Genomic DNA, 21,232 nt, shown 5'->3' with positions numbered 1-21,232 from the left:
AATTAATTCAGTTCAACGTACGAACTGTGGTAAATCCATCCTGAATGTGGCCCCAGTTGTTCAAAAGCTGGATATGGCTATCCTCCGGATAAATCACCATCCAGTGGATAAATATTAGGGAAACCTATTGGACTATCTAAAGTATTTAACAATTATTCCACGAGCCCGATTGGGCTCTGAGTCAATAGCCCATGAGGCCGAAAGCTGAATGGGCTATTGACTGAGGGGCCATGAAGGCGAGAGGAATAATTGTTTTAGTAAAATCCAACTAGCTGGTCAAAAATATCGAGACAAAACAACTTTAGCTGGTTAAAGCTAGACTTTAATCCTTTTTTTACCGCCAAAAAGTAGACTGCGAACAGTCTCTCTTTTTCTTCAGATTTAGTGAGAGCAATGCACGCGCGCGGGAGCGGCGAAGCCGCGAGACGCGCGAAACGAGGGCGGCATCAGTCACGCGCGTGGCCACTTGCGTGTCTCGCGTTTTGCTCGACGGACTACAGAAAAAAGAGAGACTGGTCGTAGTCTAGCCAAAAAGCCGTCGCTTTCGCTACTAGTGGGCTATAAGATATAGCCTAGTAGTAGCTCAACCAGTCAGAACGCAGCATTGATAATAGATTACTGATTAGTCTGTAATTTATAAAGGGATTTATCCGTTGGATAGGGCTACATGTATCCACCTTCTGAACACCTGGGACCTGGCCCCGGTTTTTCAAACGTTGGATAACGCTATCCACTGAATAAATCACTATCCAGCGGATAACGCAATTGTTTCCCGGTAAAGCTTATCAGCTGGATAGTGATTTATGCGGTGTTTAGCGCTATCCAGCTTTTCAACAACGTGGACCTGAAGTTTAGCGCCAAAATATTAGTTAAGCATTGCGCTTCCGTTCTTCCATTATGCGAAGTAGAATAAAGGCTTTTGTCGAATCAAACATGATCTTACCGTTTTTTAAAGACCTTGGTGAGTGGTCTGACGTCGTTACCATGCGCTTAGCAGACCGACTCTCTACCAGCTCAGCTAGTCTTTCTTAATGCAACTTAAAATGATGAAATTCTCTAATTCTGAGTTGACTGTCAGTTAATATAAAAAATGCCTGCGCCTCATATTCAAGTGTCGCCGAAACAGTACTAGAAAGTATTAGCATAGATAACGAGTGCGACTTCGACGACGTGTTTAATGATTGAGCACACTGGAAATCAATTCTGCTCAGCCGCACGTGCTCAAAAAACTCGTTCTGCGAAGTCGCACTGCGGCGAGTTTTCTTCGAAAAGTCGATGTGGCGGGGACGAGTTTGTTAAAGGAATGGGAGCTGCATTTTCCTTATTCAGTGTAAACAACTTACAGCGAAAGTGTCAAAGTGGTTTATCTCAGGCGCCGAGTCCCGCTGCAAATACGAGAACGAGTTGCACTTAACAATGCTTACATTCCCTATCTCCTCAGATACGACTTCAGAAATGTAAGTCGGTGCGAGTCCTTGAATAGCCTTAAAAGTTGACAGAAAATGTAAATGTAATATGGCAAAATATGCTTTCTCCGAGCACAAGGCGTGCAGCAGAGTTCTGAACTCTTTTGCAGTCTCTGAATCTAATACGCCGGCAACTCATATCTCCGTAACAAAGAAAGGTTCAAGTCGAGGATTACACGTGCATTTTTATTATTACTTCCATGTTAACAACGGTGGGATTATTTGTATTAAAATCTCTGCACATTTTCTAAAAGCACTGTAAAAAATAACATCTCGTATACGAACGTCGGTAAATAGCAAGTATGAAAATACAGCTAGTGATCGTCGAACACAAGGACTTTGCCGCTTAACTATGTGAGAGTATTTATTTTCCTTAAGGTGTTTTTAAAATATTGTCTGCTTAAACACAAGTACTTGGCGCCTATAAGAAATCCAGTTCGTTTAAAGAAAGTATGGCCGACCAGTCTAAGTGAGTAAGTAACAATCTTCGCAGTGACCACTTCTCCGTTGCTATAGATTGGGTTGTGCGTCACGCACACAAGAGCTGGGTGGGGTCGTATTTTCATAAATCCATGCCTGCCATAAAATGATTCGAGGCCGGCTCTGGCTAGAAGGCAGGTTTGCCTGAGTCAAAGTGATCCTTCATCAGAAAGGCAGCAAATCGGCTGAAAATCATCACTGCGAAGGTGTCTTCCACACGCGTGGTGTATTAAAAAACTTGTACAGTATATTCTCAGTGAATGCAGTTAATATATACAGAGTTTGTGTTCCCGCAGTCAAGAACGAAACTATTAAAGGTGTCCTCCTACATTTTGGAGTCATAGGCAGCTGAATTAAAATGAGCCCCTGGCGTGAGATCTTCAAGTGGAATAGGTGGCTTCTCATAATCGGGGTGTGGTAGAGCCCTCTTGTCATCCACTTCGTAACCATTGGTTGTTGGGTGCTCTCCTCGGTGCTCTGGCTTGCCCAAATCGTACTCTTGATCCATATGAAGTGCCATCTGAACGGCTGCAAACGGGTACAGGAGCATCACTGCGAAGAAATCCTCTGCTGCGTTGCCATAGATGTTGAACTTCTCTCGGATAGTATAACGTATAGATGTGCCGTAGGCGAAGAATGCAAAGAGCACTGTCCAAGCAACATAAGATATCCCACGCACAAGAGGCTCCAGTGCCATCAGGATGATCCAGGCGTAAAAAGGAACGGCCAAAATCAACCAGAATATGCATCTTCTATCCTTTCTGCCACCAACCTTGTACGCAGCATTTCCCATGTAGTACCATGGCGCAAAGATAGCCAAAAGGACTTTGCCCACGGTTTCTTTTGTTGGACAGCTCAAAACATCCAAAAGGCCCGTGGTAAACTGTGGTCCATGTGGATCAAGATCGCCTCCCTCCATCTTGACTGCTCGCCATAGTGCCACACACATCATGCACAGCAACATAGTGTAAGGAACCCCAGATGCTATTGACATGGACTGTAATGCTACAAGACCCTCTTCGCCTCCAGCATTAAGTAGAGCTGTGGCTGTTGCTCCCTCTGTCAGGGCCCAGAAAATACGCTGGATGACTGGAGGCTCGTGGTCTCCATTGGCTGATAGACAGTCGATGACGAGGGAACCACTGTCAGAACTGGTGACAAAGTAAAGAACGATGCTGATCAGCGAGATTATTTGCAGGAAGGTCCCAAGGTCGCCATACTGTTCCATAACGTCAAACCACATGTCGTTTTTCCCTCTGCAGGATAAACGGTACAGCCCATTGTCTGACTTTGTGGAAGTTCCACCCCCCAGAACGGAGTTGCAGGTGATGTTGGCAAGGGCAGCATCTCGCTCCATCTTTAAGCCGGCACTTCCAAAAATGCAAAACCAAAAGAAGGCGTAAACTGTTGGCGCTGTCATGGTGCCGTGGATGAACTGTCGGATGGTTCTTCCCTTGGAAATCTTGGCAATGAACATGCCGACAAACGGAGACCAGGCTATCCACCATCCCCAGTAGAAGATTGTCCAGTCATTCATCCATCGCTGAGCCTGCTTCCCGTCTGGTGCATTTCCCAGTTGTGCGAATGCATCCGTGTGAAAACCAATCTGGATGATCCACTGAATGTAGTACCCGATGCTTTGCACATAAACATTTAATGCATGCCAGGTGTTATCAGCAAAGAGGCCAATCATCATGATGAACATGCCCAGGCCGAAGCAAATCTCGCTAAGTCGACGGATTCCAATTTTCAAGCCGCTCACCACTGAAGCCGTAGCACACGCTGTCACGGCCCAAATGATGATGATCTGGTTGGTGACCGAGTATTCAATCGACGAATTTAGACGCCTGAAGCCACCATTCATTTGCATGACTCCAACACCAAGACTGGTGCATACGCCAAACATAGTGCACACCACAGAAAAGATATCTACAGCATCGCCCATCCATCCGTAGATCTTGTCACCAATCAGGGGGTAAAAGCAGGAGCGAACGGTCATGGGAAGGCCTTTTCTGAAGCCCACAAAGGCAAGAAGGAGGCCAACCACTACGTAGACAATCCATCCGTGAATTCCCCAGTGGAACAATGTCAGGTTGATGGCATCCTGGGCACGCTGATTGTCGCTGTATCTAAATGTGCAGAAGAAAGGGAAGAAAAAAGATGATGATGCCTATTGTACGTTCTGTAAGTAAAATAATTGTTTTGCATTTATTTAGCTTGGGTCCGTACCCTTTCTTCCCATGCATATTTTACAAATACTTTTAGCGAATGATTAGTGTATTTGTTTATTAGTTTTAATGATAATTTTGCATATTTTCTCATTTTATTTTAATCTAGAGGACGCGTAGACCTCATAAGCCTTTGCCTTCTAGCCCAGGTAAAATGTAATTGTGGTCATGCTATTAAATGAAGTTCATTTTAATGTTCAACAGGCACAGAGTATAGTTTGCTGGGCGACTGCGTCTGCTGTAAGAGAAGTATTTTTATTAATACTGGAGGTAAGTCAGTACCAATTCTGAATGGCAATCAAAGTGCACGGTACTTCCACTTGTTTGGTACACACTGAATTGCTATAAATACAGAATGTTGATATTTACCTTCCCCAGTAACGATTTCCGTAATTGCCAGGCGCATAATGCCAAACCGGTTCAGCTGCAAAAAAGAAATGAAAATTTGGAGCTCGAGTGAACAATAAACAAGAGATTTTTCATTGACTTTTATAACCGGCATTGGTCCTTTAATGGGCGGGTGATGTTACGTAAGAGAACTGGGGCCTGTCGTATGCAATAAATAAGACCAAAACTAAGTTATTATCCAGTTGGTCACGTTTCATGTAAATTTCGTCCCATTTATTCGCGTGCATGGGCAGATTCTCTAAAGAAAATCACATGCATGACTTCCTTTGGGAAAACAAAATATAGAACAAAAGAAGTCTGTTGCCAGGGACAAATCTCTCTTTATTTTGCATTTCGTCTGTGCAATATTTCTTGCGTGATAAGGGTTAATTTGGATGTGCGAAATGTACATCGGTGTGCTCACTGTTTTATTTGTAAGGTTACACGGTTATTTCGTCTTAAGTTCAACAGACACAAATGATAGAATCGTGTTGTTGAACATAATAAATAGCCTTTTAGGCAGACGTTGACGATTATCTGCCTCTTGAACGTTTGTGGGGCAGGAACGCTTGACAAAGCCCTAACAACGTCTGCGTGGGGGGCTGCATAATAAACCGTACTGCTGGAAAGAGGTTTCTTTTGAATAGTCACAAAGGAATTTGTGTCCTCTTAAAAGTTAATATTATTTGACTTCATAATGATTCTGTGTGTTAAAGTAATACATTCAACTGCACTTTTAAAAATCCTTTACAACTCTTCTCTATCTTTAAAATTGCCTTGTATGCTTTGAATGTAAAGGTAAAGAGTCCTTATTTTACGTCAGTTGCTCGAAATAGTCATCTGACTAACAAACCTGAGGCCAATGGTGCGCTTATTTTAACCCTCCTTCTCCTCCCATCCCCCTACCCCCACCCCCTCCACCCCTCACCACCACCACCCTCTCCATCAGTGCTTCGTTTAACAGGTATTTAAAGGTACTTAAAGCTACACGGAAAGGAAAGAAGTCAAAAGAAGGATTTGTGTTCACACATATCAAACACGGGTCTCCCGCAAAGAAAGCCACGCAATTACCAACTGCGGGAATTTTTCTTCCGTGCTGTTTTTCGATGTTTGTTGGCCTTAAAGTGTAGTCATTCAACAACAAGAAAACGAAACGTAGTTAAGTGTTGGAACAGAGTTGCAACCTATCAACCGAAGCAAGTAAAAACTTGAAGTTCTTGTCAATTCTGGTATGAGCAACGAGGGTAAGGTGGGATCTCACGCTCCCATGGAAACCAATTGTCTCGTTGAAAGCAAACCATTTAACTCTAAACATCTTGCTTTTCGTGACTTTTCTTTTTGAGCCCTTTTTACGATCGACCTGTTTTTATTAGCTATTATTGTTCTTGCTTTCTAATACCGAGAAAAGGCTATGACATCAAGCTATGCTCGAATGGCCAGGTTAATGCTATGGAATTATTTGCAAATTTGTGGTAAACAAACACTAACCTGGTTATGCTTCGTTTATCTAGAGCTGCTCTTATTTAATTTTTTCAGCTTTGGGTTTACTAGATACTGCTCCATAATGTCTTTGCGAAGTGAAAAATAAGTTCTTGCTGTTACCAAAAACGTTTATCTGCTCTGACAAAGACATCGTAACAAACTTTCTGTTGCGTAACCTCACTGATATTTTACATCGCTGATGAAGTTAGCGATTCGACCGAAGTATTCGATTTTGTTTTAAATTGTTGCTCTGAGTTCTGAAATGTGTACACTAAAAGTTCTTGCTGTATCCTTGGTTTGCAATCAAGTTACAAGGCGGCCTTGTTTTTACCACAGGATTTGCATGAGAAAGGAGTCTAGTTCCCAGCGGTGGGAAACACTTTTGTTCTTGTCAGCCTGCAACATGTCCGCCGTGACGTCAGTAAAGTCAGCATTGGCATATGCAATTAGAGTAAACCCCATTGTTATGTCGGCAGCAGTGTGATATTAAAATATGTGCAAATATTTGCGCGAGAGGAAATATTTTAACGATTAAATTTAGAACGAGTGAAATTATTGCTGAATGACTCTTCGTGTCATCGAGAGAGGTCGAGAGATTGCTTTATTTATTCCTGCGGTATTGCGGTATGCCTTCGTACGCCCTTCTGATCGTTTCGAAGTGGACTATGCACTTTTACTGCTAGCTCTTTCGAGAATAATAATTTTGTTTGGAATGTCATCTACAGTTCGAGTTAAACCACTTAATATCTGCCTTTGTACCAGTTTATAACAAAAGCCCAAAAGAAGGCAAACAGTTAAATAGAGAAGTTTATTTGACGAAATTTACTGCGTCAATAAATGCACTACCGGGCAGATGTTATTGCCCAATTAATTTTTCATGTACTGCTCAATATCACGATGTTTTGTTCTTCAAGCAGCAATACACACATTATGTGCCTAATCAATTTTACAATTTTTTGGAAAGTGAAAAGGTATAGAAAACTGCTTCAAGTTTGAAAGGGAGAATGGAGTGATGTCAATTTCTTTTCTGAAGTCAAGTGTTGCAATGTTTTGATTGTTTTTCCCTTTTCCTTTTTTTGCGAACAAACACTTAAAAGCGCCTGGAGCAAGTTTTCCTTGAGTTGTGAAAACAAAGAAAAGTTAGTCATGTATAGTGGAACCTCTTGCTTGACAAAGTCTTCGATATAACGAACCATGTTTTTAACGAAACGCAACTTGATATCGAGGTTCCATATCGCGGTTCCACTGTCTGCAAGGCTTAAAAACACCAATTAACGTCTGATTCTTAACAATTTTTCTTTTCTTTTTTTTTTTTTTTTTATTGACAGGAAAAAAAAATTAATTACAAATACTTGTTATTTTAACTATGAAAAATAATATATATATCTATATGGCAAAAAACAAACTAAATTTGTAAAGGAAAAAAAAAACGAACAAACAAACTAAATTCAAAGGAAAAAGACGCAAACCTGATAAGTGAAACAGTATAGCAGTAAAGTGTAGCTTGAAGGAAATGACACTAGCATTCACGTATCTAAAGAAGTTTGTCCCATGTTTTTTTGAATTGCGATAAGCAGTTAGATCTAAAAGCTATGGTGCGAAGAATATCAATTTTGTTGTTGAGACGCAGTAGAAAACTGTCAAAGTCCAGGACGCCGTTGCGTACGCTTGTAGCAAAAACATTGTATTTGGCGACAATCAAACAGTAATTAAGCACTTCCCAGTTATTTGACTCTTTGTGCCAACCATATAGAATAGTGCTTTCAGATAAAGTCAGTATGTGATTAAATTTTTCGTGCCACCAGTTAGAAAAACAAGTCCAAAACGAAGAGGATACACTACAGGTAATTAACATATGTTTTAGAGATTGACTTTCAAGGTTGCATAAAGGACAAACATCAGTATCAGTTATACGCGCGCGGAAGAGGCTAGATTGGGTAGGTAAAATGTTGTGAATAATTTTGACTTGGAACATGATCAGTTTTGGTTCTTTCAAGATTTTAAACGGGAGCATGTAGATGTTAGGAATTTCCTCTTTGGTGAACCCATGATCTAGAATTCTGCCTTCAGCAGTGGGTGCTGAGAAGCTTTTATCAAGTATGGAAGAATAGGCTTCTTTATTGGAAAAAAGCTTCAAGGATGTTTCGCACTTTTCAGATTCATCATGCACGCCTGCTTTGACTCGTAGTGCACTTTTCCATTCAGTTGGTATGGCTCTTATAAGGCCGTAATAAGTGGTAAAAGGAAATTCAAAGTTATATTTCTCTTTCATTTCTGATAAGGTAAGAAATTTAAGGTTAATATTTAGAAGGTCTTCGATGCAACGAATTCCACTTGTACACCAGGATTTAATATAAATCGGTTTTCCATCAATACATATGTTACGGTTATTCCAAATTATTTGTTTTTTTATGGAAATTTGCTTGTCACAGGTTAGTCTTCTGAAGTCATGCCAGTAATTTAAAATGGTGTGGTAAAACTCCGGAAGGTTCTCTAAGTTGAGTAGCTTAGGATCGTAGTCGCATTCGATGAGGAACTCTAGACCTCCGTATTGGTTAAGAGCTTGATTTGGGATTTTTTTCCACGAAGCGTTACTTGATTCAGCAATACGCTTTATCCAAGCAACCTTTAGCGACCGCTCCATGATTTCAAAGTCAATCATTTTTAGGCCCCCACAGTGTTTTTCACCAATGATAGTCTTTTTCTTAATTTTGGGAGGCTTACCCTCCCAAATGAAGCCGAAAATAATCTTATTAATTCTGTCTATAAGGGATTTACATACGGTCAGTAACGAACTGCAATATATGAGTTTCGACAAACCTAATGTCTTGACAATATTGATTTTGCCAATTAAAGTTAGCTTTCTTTTTTTCCAGTTGTTGAGTGTTTTTTCTAAAGAACAAACCTTTTCTTCAAAATTAAGGGTGTTGGCTTTCTTTAAGTCATAGGAAAAGTGTATACCAAGGGCATAGACTGGTTCTTGGGGCCATTTAAAACCAAACGGCTTGTCTTTGCGCGACCTCCAACATCCTAACCACAACGCTTCGGTTTTGTTTGTGTTAATTTCGAGACCACTGATCTGCTTGAATTTGTCTAAATGTTTTAGTAATTGTGTGACAGAATCAAGATCTCGCACCAAAACGGTGGTATCGTCTGCGTATTGGGTTATCTTATCTTAACAATTTTTCTGTGCAATGCTCGCTCTGTGATTTCTACGTGTCTCTTCTTCTTATGAACCTTTTTGCTCTTCCTTTTGAGAAGTTAAGTACGCGTTTACAACTGTAAGGGCGCCTGCAGAGGCAGGATTAGGTGTGTAGGCATTACGCCGCCGTTTCCGTACGATTAGCAACACTGAACAACAACTTTATTGCCTTTATCTTCGACATGAAGATTTCAGTACCAAAACAATGACAAATGAAAAAAGTAAAATAAAAGTTAAGAAAGAAAGGAACAATTGAATGTTATCATAAAAAGAAAAATTACTTGGCTATGTACGGCTTCTACGCTTCTCATATGCATGGTAAGAAAGTTTAATTAGAGATCGGATGCATAACAATTTAGAATATTTTCAATATAAGAGGAACTGAGATTTATGATGTTTTCATCGCACATGGACATGATATATAAAAATAGTGCCTTGCAAGACATATTCGTAAAATTACTGTTTATCGAGTATAGGCCCTCCAAGAAGATACCGCTTATATGAGAAAGTGATGAGTGGGTACATTTCAACAAATAGTAGATTAGCAGAGGTGATTAACCCACAATCTTATGATGTTAGAAAACCCTGCACTCAAAGATGCTCACCTACTCCGAAGTAGAACAAACCAATCCCGACTCCAGCAGCAAAAAGCATTGTGAAGTATGATAGGTCATTGAACTCCGGTTTGTCGTCAGGTTTTCCAAGTTTCATATTTCCATACTTGGAAAAGTACAGGACAATGATGAAAACTGCCCAGACATCTTGGGTACCAATATACATCCACGTGAAAACCTCTGTAATCCACAGCATCCAACTGCCCATCTCTTTGTTGGCTACATCGGCTTGCACTGCGCACCAGATAACGAAACCCCAGATGATGGCGGCGGAGATGATCGTTACCACTGGGTTGAAGCGCAGGAATATACCGATGTCTGTGTTCCCAATTCTGCCCCATTTCCAGTTGACTCTAAACCAGCGACACCTCTCCGTTGCGTTTTCGTCTACCTCCATTTTCTCTCACCGCAAACAAGAGAAGCTTAATGAGCCGAGTTAAGATCCTGTGGAGGTTTAAATAAGGTATGCAAAACAAGAAGAATGCTTAGTGAATCAGTGAAGCATGCATTCTTAAATTAATATCAATTATTGAAGCCAATGTCACCCATCGACAAAAGAAGCCTTGGCATTTCGTCTTTCTTTCTAGTTTTCTTACAACTCTTCATCTACCCAGTAAAAATACCACCCAAGTTTTGTCTCTCCTGCATTTCTTTTGGCGTTTTAAAGCTCCCAAAAGCGGTTTTTTCAAATCAAATTCAAAACGCAAACCACAAATCAGAAAATAAACAACGGAGCTGTAAATATCACTCTATTTAATTTACCACGGACTAAAGACTAGACGAAAAGTACTTCTAACTTTTGAGTCTGTGGACGAAATCCTTTGGTGTGACCATTGAAATGAAAAACTCCTGCGTAGCACTACTTGTACATGGTGCCTTTTAATTTTTATGCATATTGCAAATGAAATTTTGGATCTTTCTCGAATTTTGAGTTTTTTTAGTTGATTAGTAGCCTCGTAACTGAAAAACCCTTTTAGGGGGTTGCCATAAAGTATGTATGTATGTATGTAATTTTTATTTTGGACCTGTTATTAGGGGTGAAAGGGTCTTGGTTCGTTAAAAAAGCCATACGTCAACTACAAGTACGCAGCATGTCAAAACGGTCAATTACTGTCGGTATAACGCCTCCAGCGTAATTATCAGCTATGAACAGTTCGTGTCTGCGGATTCATTTCGCATTTCGTTCAACTTGTTATTTATCTAAATTACAGAAGATAACGTCTGGCACAGGTTTTAACTTAACAGTTGGAATTGTCTATCTCTGCCAGCGTGTAGTCGACTTGGGTGGATTAGCTTAAGGGGCTTCTTTGCAAATTCGAGCATGACATATGTGCAGCCAGAATTCAGGCTGATTAAGAACTAGGGGCACTGGAGTGTGCCTCCAACTGTATAACCAGAAAGAAAAGTATGTAAAGAGAACTAGAGACGGATTCAGTTTAAAAGATATAGTGGAACTGGTTTGTTAAAAATACCTCAAAGAAAACAGGAGCGTCAGTTTTTATTAACAATAGAACAAAAATAAAGAGGCCGAATTCTAAAGAGAGTTAAATCTCTTGTGTGTACAATCAACTAAGCTTTCAGCTAATCTCAGCACGTTCGTCTTACATACATGTAGGGAAGGAGTTATCGAATTTAAAAGTGCATCGTTACAGCCCCTACCCTAGAAGTCCAACTATATTGATTGCGGAGGGGTTTGTGGTCTAGAATAGGGTATCATTTTCCAAGGAACTGATTAACTGGTTGACTATTTTTGAAAGACACCGGTAATTGACTCTCAAAATAATAAACTTGGGAAATTTAAATGTACCCGCAATTCAGTTTCATAGCAAGAAAACGTCTATACAAGACTATCATTGAGATCACTCCTGCATGATTTTGTTAATTTTGACTCCAGGATAGCGAGGGTTTTTGGGAGTTTAGTCTAGTATAGGATAGCAAAGCAACTTCAGCTGAACTAGATGTGGTATAGGCTAAGGATTCCGGAGTCCCAGCGGCCTATCGTCACCCAAAATTCCTAAAGAAACTCCCGGTATTGAATCCCTTCGCCTCTATTTGGTCAGCTGCAATAAACATTTGCCTCATATCATTGGTTTTAACCCATAGACAACTACAAGAGTGATCGGCATCAAATTTCTCTTGTAATATCAATGCTTCGTAATACAGATAAGTGACAAGAATTAGGAAGATGATCACCTAAGATGTATCAGCAACTTCTCCCCGCTATTTCTATAGGAAACTTATAAGGGAAGAAAATAAGAATTTTGATATTGAGGCTTAAGGGTTTGATCCATCAATCAATCAACTTTATTGAGATGTTAAAAATAAAAATACACGCAATGCATGAAAAGCCGCCGGTGGTTATCATGCTTTGCGAGGCGGTTCGAGAAAAGAAGTAGAAAGAAATACAAAGTAATCTTCATAGAACTCGTAGATGTTTTCTAGCTTTTTATATTGACCTCAATCTCGTAGCCTCCCATTCATACGGTCTTAGTTCTCCGGCACACGTTCCTTGTGCAGTAACGCGTGATGGAAGCCCAAAGAACGTCTGCGTAGGAGGATTAAATGTCCAATCACAAACGGAAAAATATTGCAATGAATTTTATTCAGTTAAAAAAACAGATTTGATCAACCCAAACCAACTGTTGGTTCTGTTTTTTTAGTCCGGAGCCAATGAACACTGTTTATTGAGGCAACTTCAGTAAACACGCATAATTCTGCCTTAATCTTACGTAATTGCGGCGTCAACACTTTCAGTACCTGGAAAGTGATTCACTGCGCGTAATTGTTTACAAACTAATACGTCCTGTTACTAGAGTAAACGTTTTAATACTTGTGATATGTTTAGCCGTAGTGGTGACTTATTTTAGACGTAACTTTTACTTTAATTGATTCAGTGTACTCATCAAGTTATATATGTAAATCCACTTTTTTTCTCATGGCCACACTTAAATTGAAATCTCTCTTTGTTGTGTGGCCCTTGCCATTGTTTTCCTTTGGTTGGTGAAAGTGTTGTAAATTAATTAATTAATGGAACTAAAGCTAAAATAGCCGATGGTGGCGACGAGGAGAGTACCCATTACTGACGCAAGATGGGTTTTTTTATCGCTTCTTTGCGGAAGCGACGCAGCTAGAAAAACTTCTGGTGCCGGGCACGATTTACCGTTTTCGTTCAACTTTGATCTTTTTGTTTGGATTGCTTTTTAACCAATCAGATCGCAAGTTTTTAACTTTAATCACATGGTCAGCGCTGTGGGTCAGGCACGTGAAAAATGACATGATCAAAGTCTGTCTAGTCCAAAGTATGCATTAATTTATTTTAGCCGTGCTTATGATTGGCTCAGTCCTAAAAAAGAAATAACGCTCTGGTAGTACAGTGTTTTTGCTTAGGACTTGACTGAAACTGGAAGCGGCGCCTGAGAAATCTCCTACACCCAGTGTAGCTGGCATGTTAGTAGGCATCAGGTTTTGACATGAATGCTTCTGCGCGAAAACTGCTTGCGTGCGCGTTTTAGAAAGTCTGGAATTACTCGTTCCCGGTCTACTGCGTCTCATTTAAAAGCGTAGTGTTCTATTCGAGTCCTAATACCAAATCAACCGTTTTCATTTCTTAATGGATGGCAAGTCCACGTTCCACGTTTTACTTGCTATCCTGCGCTGTGGCCGTGGAGCGCAAAAGTTTTTGTAAGTACGCCGGCCGCGGCGCAAGTGTATTGCAAAACCATCATTGGTAATTTTTTTGGTTCTAGAGACGCCTACACAGTCACTGCCATTTTATTTCATTCGAATTCGAGAGTTTAAGCTTTATATCAAACCGTCTCTTTCGCAGTAGCCTGTGTATCAGGCCTTCCGAAGGGGCGAAGGGAGACGGGGTTTTAGATGGGGGAGATCTCTATGTCGTCACGCACTGTTGGGAGGAGCGCTGCGTTATGACCACACAAAGAATCCGCGAAGGAGACTATATATCAAAAGGCTCTGGCCGCGCTGAAAGTAAGGGAATCGTTTCTCATATAAATGGGGTTTTATTCGAAGTTTTAACTTGAAACGTCAATAGCAGAATCGTCAGCGACCCATCTTCGTCTTTTTCAGTTGATTCTCGGTGACATTTGAAGTGTGTTTTCTGCGTATACTTTTTGAAATAACTGTTAAATGAACTCTTTACATGAACATTGCAAAGAAAGTAAATGCTTGCAAGAACACTAAGCTCTATTTTTCTAAGTCTTGATTAACCTGCATAAATGTCATGTGGTATAAAAAACTTGTATCCTAAACAAATTTCGATTATAAAATTAACCCAGCCAGTAAATAAGTTCTGGATACCAAAATTAACTAGAAGCCCTAAAGCTTTTAGCTTAAATGATTTCAGTTTTCTTCCAGTACGAATCTCCTGACGTGGTGATATCACCATCCGCTCCAGGGTTGAGATGACCGCCACGCGAAGAGAGATCGTGCATGGATATTGTTGGCGTTCCATATCCATTTTCCGGTAGGTGCCCTTTGCCGTCCACAGCATAGTGGTGATTCACTGGCGGCTCTGGGTGGTAGTTGCGTTTGCCTAAATCGTAGTCGTGTTCCATGTGGTGTTCCATCTGGAAGGCTGCAAACGGGTACAAGAGCATCACTGCGAAGAAATCCTCCGCTGCGTTGCCATAGATGTTGTACTTTAGGCGAATGCTATACCGGATGGATGTTCCGTAGGCGAAGAATATGAAAAGCACAGTCCAAGCAACGTAGGATATGGCATCTACCAGGGGTTCCAGTGTCATCAGAATGATCCATAGGTAAAAGGGAAATGCTGATATCAGCCAGTATACCCATCGACTATTCTTCATACCACCAAGTTTGTAGGCAGCATTTCCCATTGAGTACCATGGTGCAATAACGGCCAAGAGGATTTTCCCGACCATACTTTTATTTGGGCTGCTTAAGACATCTAAAAGACCGGTATTGAACTGTGGGCCATGTGGATCAAGGTCACCTGCTTCCATCTTCACTGCTCGCCACAACGCCACACACATCATGCACAACAATATGGTGTAGGGAACACCTGAAGCAATTGACATAGACTGTAGTGCTACAAGTCCCTCTTCGCCCCCAGCATTTAGAAGAGCCGTTGCTGTAGCGCCCTCTGTCAGTGCCCAGAAGACTCGCTGCGAGACAGGAGGCTCTGGGTCGCCATTGGCTGACAGACAGTCGATGACGAGGGAACCACTATCAGAACTGGTGACGAAGTAGAGAATGATACTGATGAGTGAGATCACTTGTAGGAATCTCCCAAGGTCGCCGTACTGCTCCATGACATCAAACCACATGTCGTTCTTCCCTCTGCAGGATAAACGGTACAGGCCATTGTATGACTTGGTCGAAGTTGCCCCTCCCAGAATGGACTCGCAGGTGATGTTATGAAGGGCAGCATCTCGCTCCATTTTCAAGCCGGCACTTCCAAAAATACAAAACCACAGGAAGGCGTAAACTATGGGTGCTGTCATTGTGCCGTGGATGAACTGTCGGATGGTTCTTCCCTTGGAAATCTTGGCAATGAACATGCCGACAAACGGAGACCAGGCTATCCACCATCCCCAGTAGAAGATTGTCCAGTCATTCATCCATCGCTGAGCCTGCTTCCCGTCTGGTGCATTTCCCAATTGTGCGAATGCATCCGTGTGAAAACCAATCTGGATGATCCACTGAATGTAGTACCCGATGCTCTGCACATAAACATTTAATGCATGCCAGGTGTTATCAGCAAAAATGCCAATCATCATGATGAACATGCCCAGGCTGAAACAGATCTCGCTAAGTCGGCGGATTCCAATCTTCAAGCCGCTCACCACTGAAACTGTGGCACACGCCGTCACGGCCCAAATGATGATGATCTGGTTTTTGACCGAGTAATCAATCGACGGATTTAGACGCTTGAAGCCACCATTCATTTGCATGACTCCAACACCAAGACTGGTGCATACGCCAAACATAGTGCACACCACAGAAAATATATCTACAGCATCGCCCATCCATCCGTAGATCTTGTCACCAATCAGAGGGTAAAAGCAGGAGCGAACGGTCATGGGAAGACCTTTTCTGTAACCTACAAAGGCAAGAAGGAGGCCAACCACTACGTAGACAATCCATCCGTGAATTCCCCAGTGGAATAGTGTCACGTTGATGGCATCCTGGGCACGCTGATTGTCGGAGTATCTGAATTTAAATGCAAAGAGAGAGAAAAACGAATTTCTAGAGTTGGTAGTGGACTCAGAAGGGTTCTTTGTGGTGAAAACGTTTCAAGAAGTGTTCAAACTGTCCCCCATCAGAATGAAAATATACAAACTAAATTAGTTGGTTTGATGGTTAGAGATTGATTGATAGGCCTGAGGTGTGTGGCGTATAATCTTCAGATTTACAATTGGTAATTAAAGTTAGTGAAGAAGAGTGAACTTTAATAGCTTCAAAATATCACGAAAAATAGCCGAAAAATCTTTCCAAAAATTCGATAAAAATTCAATTTTTTTCTAGAAATCCCTTGAAGGAGCGGGTGACTTGTGGTGACAATTCTTGGAATTTTGACTGATTGACAGAGATGCAAGGAATGCTTAATTCAGCAAGAGCTAGCTAAGAGCTGGCCTCAAAACTTTGCAGACAAAGGCTTCAGGATCGCTTGTAAGGAAACTTTTGGAAGCTAAGGCTTTTTGTTTCAAAGAAACATGAAATCTTGAAAATTTCAGTCCAGAATCCCTAAAAATCGCTCCAAATTTGTAGAAAACCTGTCCTTTTCAAAAATTACCGCGAAGCTCTAAAAAAACTGAAATAAAGTCCGGATTTTTGGAACTGAGGCTAGTCAGGTAAGAGTAAGAATATCCTCTATTCTCAATGGTGCGTACTACATGCAGAATGTTAATATTTACCTATCCCAGTAGCGATTCCCGTTTTTGCCAGGTTCATAATGCCAAATCGGTTCAGCTGAAAAGATAGAGAGTCAGGGTTAGAAGGATAACTAGAGAGAAATAAGTGCTCTCTGGGAAGTTGCTTTGATCATTGGCCTGTCAGAGGGAAATGTTTGCGAAAAATATATTCAACGGATTAGGTCAGAAACGTTTCTGCACATCCGTGACAGTATGAAGGTTTTCTCTGTCTCGTTCCTCGGCCTATTTAAACGGGTTATGTCTTTAGGATATTGCTGGTTTAGGTCAATTCCGTGCTTTAGTCAGTACTAAGTACCTTAAACGGAAACCTTGCACAAAATGCGCTTGTACCGTTAAGAAGGTTTTATCATGTATCAAACAAAGGGTACTAGCCATGGTAATTTTTTTGAGTTTTGCAGCAATCCATGTCCATCCTTGCCATCTGTAGCAACAGACGAGAGGAAACAGTTTCAATATCGAAATGTGGTCTTACATAGCAAAACTGTACCGTTATTTTTGGAATTCAATTGGTGCAAAGACACGTTTGGAAAGCTTTTTAAAAAGGTAACAAATAGTGTGTCATAGCCTTGCCTTTAAAGCTGAATAAATATATCGAATTATTTTAGTTGTGTAGCTAATCAGCCAGCCAGAAGAAACAACGGAGACACTGTTCTTGTGTTTTTTTTAGTTCTTCTGCCCGTTTTTTGTTTTGTTTTGTTTTGTTTTTTTTCTAATGGTAATTTTATTCTATTTTTTGTAACAAAGATTGGCCCTTTAGAATTTATTTGGTTTAATTTGCCAAATGCGCTATTGAACTTTTAGTGAACAAATTACTTGCAAAATGACAAAATCACAGCTTGTCCAACAGATATACCTCTCAAGCGTTATATCAAACGTTACAATCTACAAAACCCACAATTGTAATCCGTTTTACATGTAATCCGTTTTTTCAATTTTATACGTCCGTGCCTTCTTTTGTCTTTGCCTTGTTATTTATACCTTATTGTAATGTTTTGAGTGGGCTATTTTTGTGTTTCAACTCAATTTGGTAGCAGTTCCTACTGTTTGAAACTTCATAAATTTCATTGCACAGCTCCTTTAAATTCATTTCATTGATGATGCTTAAGTGTTAGAAAGGTATAACTATAAAATTACTTTAGCCCATTTCTACAAGCACCCTTCCCCTTTAAAATCGCACTTCATTGTTCTACAGCCTCTCACGCTAAACATCGGTTTATTTTTCAGCAATCACGCTGTCTTTTCATTCCTTTTATGTTATTTTTATAAATCAGTGTGCAAGACTATGGTTGACTGAACCGCCCTTAATTATTGATAAGTTGCCAAACTGGTTGAACACTCTGAGAGCTTGTGGCCTTGTTTAACCTGTAGAATTTCCTGAACTTGAAGGTGTGCTTTGACTTAATTTCCTTCTCTGCGACTACTAAAATGAATTGCTTCCTTTTGGTAGTGTATAGTTAAAGTGAACTCGTTCGTATGTACGAATTAGGACATTCTGTATAATGGCCTAAAAGTATGCAAATATTTGGACACCATGAAATTAACTGCCGACTGCTGCACACTCGATTAAACAGTGATATTGGTGGTTAGCCACGGAATGCTAAACAGCCTCTAACTTGTATGAACTGTCGACACTTCTTTATATTTTTTTAGCCAACCTTAACAGCATACTATAGTACTAAATCTTTCCAATGACTTCTTTTTTCTCAATGTCATGTGCAATGTTCTCCCAGATTTCTTTAGCACTGTTATATCTTTCTTTAGATCTTATTTTGTTTGTGTAAAATACAATCATTCGCATCAGTTTTGCTTTGCTGTGTCATTGCGAACAAAACATGTTGATATTGGGCGAAGTTTGTCGATCGTTGGTCCATTTGCCTACCGGGCCACGAGGTGTTTGCGGCATCCCGAGGTCTATAAACTTACACAGAGTTACAGAGTTATACAATGTTTCTGATTAAATATTTGTATACCTTTCTGGCTTTTGCATTACAATTTCAAATCTGGAGTTTAACAGAAATAAAGTAAGTTCCTTCATAAGATTTTTATGCCAGTGGTTCTAGGTGAGGTTTGTCACAGCCCTTTGTAAATGACCTGCGGCAGAGCGAGTGAGCACTCTGCTTGTGATGAAGAAAAAGTCTTAATGCCATCGTGTTTAGCTTGCGCTGTGTTCGTAGTTAAATATTAATCGCATGTTTGTGAGAGAAAACCGCTGTCAAAATGACTCACCTACTCCGAAGTAGAAGAGACCAATACCGACTCCGGCGGCGAAAAGCATGGTAAAGTACGTCAGATCATTGAACTCCGGTTTGTCGTCAGGTTTTCCAAGTTTCATCTTTCCATACTTGGAAAAGTACAGCACAATGATAAAAACTGCCCAGACATCTTGGGTACCAATATACATCCACGTGAAAACCTCTGTGATCCACAGCATCCAACCGCCCATCTCTTTGTTGGCTACATCGGCTTGCACTGCGCACCAGATAACGAAGAACCAAATGATGGCGGCAGAGAGAAACGTTACCACTGGGTTGAAGCGCAGGAATATACCGACGTCTGTCCTTCCAATTGTGCCCCATTTCCAGTTAATTCTAAGCCATCGGCACCTCTCTGATGCGTTCTCATCTACCTCCATTTTACAGCTACAGCTTTACTCTTTGAAATTAAGTTGTAGCCTTCACGCTTTTGCTATAAGTATGCAAAGTATGTTTCACGGATCAATGAAGAGCGTATTTACAATCGTTATTATGCAACTCTCTAAGCCAATCTCGCCGTTGTAGGTGGCTCTTGAACAAAAGAAGGTTTTGACACTACTTCTTAATTGTTCGGTACTGATAAAATTCCACCAACTAGCTTCACTTATGTAACCGCTAGTCACGAAGCATAAAAATAAAAATAAGACTTTTACCGCAGCAGTTAAGAGTCATGCAACAACGCACTGTTTAACCATCTCTTGGAGTCAAATACTATCGAAGTGGCTTGATAACAGACAGCCCGACAAGGTCTTCTGATCATTAAATCGCCACTGGCTTCCAACTTACCTCTTAACAATAAATTTTGGGCTACTAGACCTGAAACAAAAATGGCGGCTCATCACCAAAAACGTCTAGGCTCACTGTCTTGTTGAATTAAATATATATATTTATTATTATTATTACTGTTCAAAACTGAGACATTTTTCCTTTTCCATTTTGTTGAGGAGCTGTACTGCTGCACGCTTTTCATGATACGTCACTATACCAACGCATGCGTGCCTGCATACAACCTTGAGATACCATGATATATACAACAAATGATCCTGAAGTAAATTCTCGGTATAAATAACTTGATACTATTTAATGTACGAGCACCTTGTCATATTATGGGGATGAATGTAATTGCAGCATAAGAGATGGGCCGTTAATTGAAATTTGTTATTGAACCACAAAAATTTCCAATAGGTAGCCTGCGAGAAGGGAGAGAAGGGAAGACCGGAAATACGTTTTCGGTCGTAGGCTACCAATAGGCCAATGGAACGGCTTTACGCGCGTATGCAATTGAACGCACACTTAATATATCGCCCTTGATCGATCAAACGGGCAGGGGAGTTATTTTGTGTATAAACTGCCAAGTGGATTTATTTTCTGTAAGATTGGAGCAGGAAGTGTTTCCTTCCCGTTACCACATACTTTCAAAACTGGGTGGATTTCCACAACCTTGTTTTTGTCAACGCACGTTAACGTATGCTGTAAAATAAACTTTAAGTTACGTGCGTGGACCTGTACGTTGACTTAAAAATGTTCTCCAGTTTCCACTGCCTTGTTTACGTTTTTTTGTTGTTTAATATTTCCACTGGTGTAAACGAAATTTACGCACGTTTTTTGTCTATAGTTATCAAAAGTGTTTTCGGAAAAGTTCTGAAAGTTGAACGGGTTTCGACTGTCTTTTTCACGACCACCTTTCGTGAACGTAATGTCTGAACACTTCTATTTCGACTCGGAGTTTTCTTTCCGGGGTTTGCGGGTCCATACACATTGAAGCCCGTTTGTTTTTGCAATGTTTTTCCTCTTCGATGTTGTCAACGGATATAGAATATATACAGGATGTAAAGAACTTAGCGAACGCTCTCGTAAAAACCCAAACCGCGTTGTATCATTAATTTTGTTGGTTCATGGCATGAAAAGATGCGTCAGCGTATAAGGACCAATAGAAGGAGAGGTCTAGGCCCCGGAAGGCGTTGTATTCAAGTTGAGAGGTACAGCATCATCCGGTTTCTCTGAGAATGACGTAAATTTACGAGACAGTAAATAAGACAACAGTTTTGAGGGTGGAAAGGCTTACTTTCAAAGGAAACTTGCTACAAGTCACGTTTTACTCGCAGATTGCTCAGAAGATAACCAGGATGGCCGAGTGGTTAAGGCCTTGGACTTAAGATCCAATGGACGTGTTGTCCGCGTGGGTTCGAACCCCACTCCTGGTA

General features: G+C 40.7%; 2 protein-coding genes and 1 non-coding gene across 4 annotated transcripts; 1 reads left to right on the top strand and 2 right to left on the bottom strand.

Moving 5' to 3' along the window:
- Nucleotides 1-1,625: 1,625 nt before the first annotated feature.
- LOC140954111 (glycine betaine transporter OpuD-like) lies at nt 1,626-10,366 on the bottom strand. The gene is made up of 3 exons (XM_073403516.1): nt 9,851-10,366; nt 4,544-4,598; nt 1,626-4,075 (listed from the first exon to the last, which is right to left on the bottom strand). The coding sequence occupies exons 1-3, from the start codon at nt 10,254-10,256 to the stop codon at nt 2,272-2,274; spliced, it is 2,265 nt and encodes a 754-aa protein (XP_073259617.1). The 5' UTR covers nt 10,257-10,366; the 3' UTR covers nt 1,626-2,271.
- Nucleotides 10,367-14,105: 3,739 nt separating this feature from the next.
- On the bottom strand, nt 14,106-19,958 carry LOC140953944 (glycine betaine transporter OpuD-like). Of its 2 annotated transcripts, XM_073403326.1 has the most exons (4): nt 19,815-19,958; nt 19,003-19,461; nt 16,759-16,813; nt 14,106-16,054 (listed from the first exon to the last, which is right to left on the bottom strand). In XM_073403326.1, the coding sequence occupies exons 2-4, from the start codon at nt 19,406-19,408 to the stop codon at nt 14,209-14,211; spliced, it is 2,307 nt and encodes a 768-aa protein (XP_073259427.1). In that variant the 5' UTR covers nt 19,409-19,461; nt 19,815-19,958; the 3' UTR covers nt 14,106-14,208. The 2 variants fall into 2 exon arrangements, with proteins under 2 accessions (XP_073259427.1, XP_073259426.1); XM_073403325.1 differs by lacking the exon at nt 19,815-19,958 and having other exon boundaries at nt 19,003-19,720.
- Nucleotides 19,959-21,148: 1,190 nt separating this feature from the next.
- Trnal-uaa (transfer RNA leucine (anticodon UAA)) lies at nt 21,149-21,232 on the top strand. The gene has a single exon. It is a non-coding gene; the product is annotated as a tRNA-Leu (tRNA).

The sequence above is a fragment of the Porites lutea genome, chromosome 12 (genome assembly GCF_958299795.1).
Source record: "Porites lutea chromosome 12, jaPorLute2.1, whole genome shotgun sequence".
In the NCBI taxonomy this organism is placed as follows: Eukaryota; Metazoa; Cnidaria; class Anthozoa; order Scleractinia; family Poritidae; genus Porites; species Porites lutea.
Note: the sequence above shows the minus strand (reverse complement) of the source record. Positions and strands in the feature narration are given on the sequence as shown.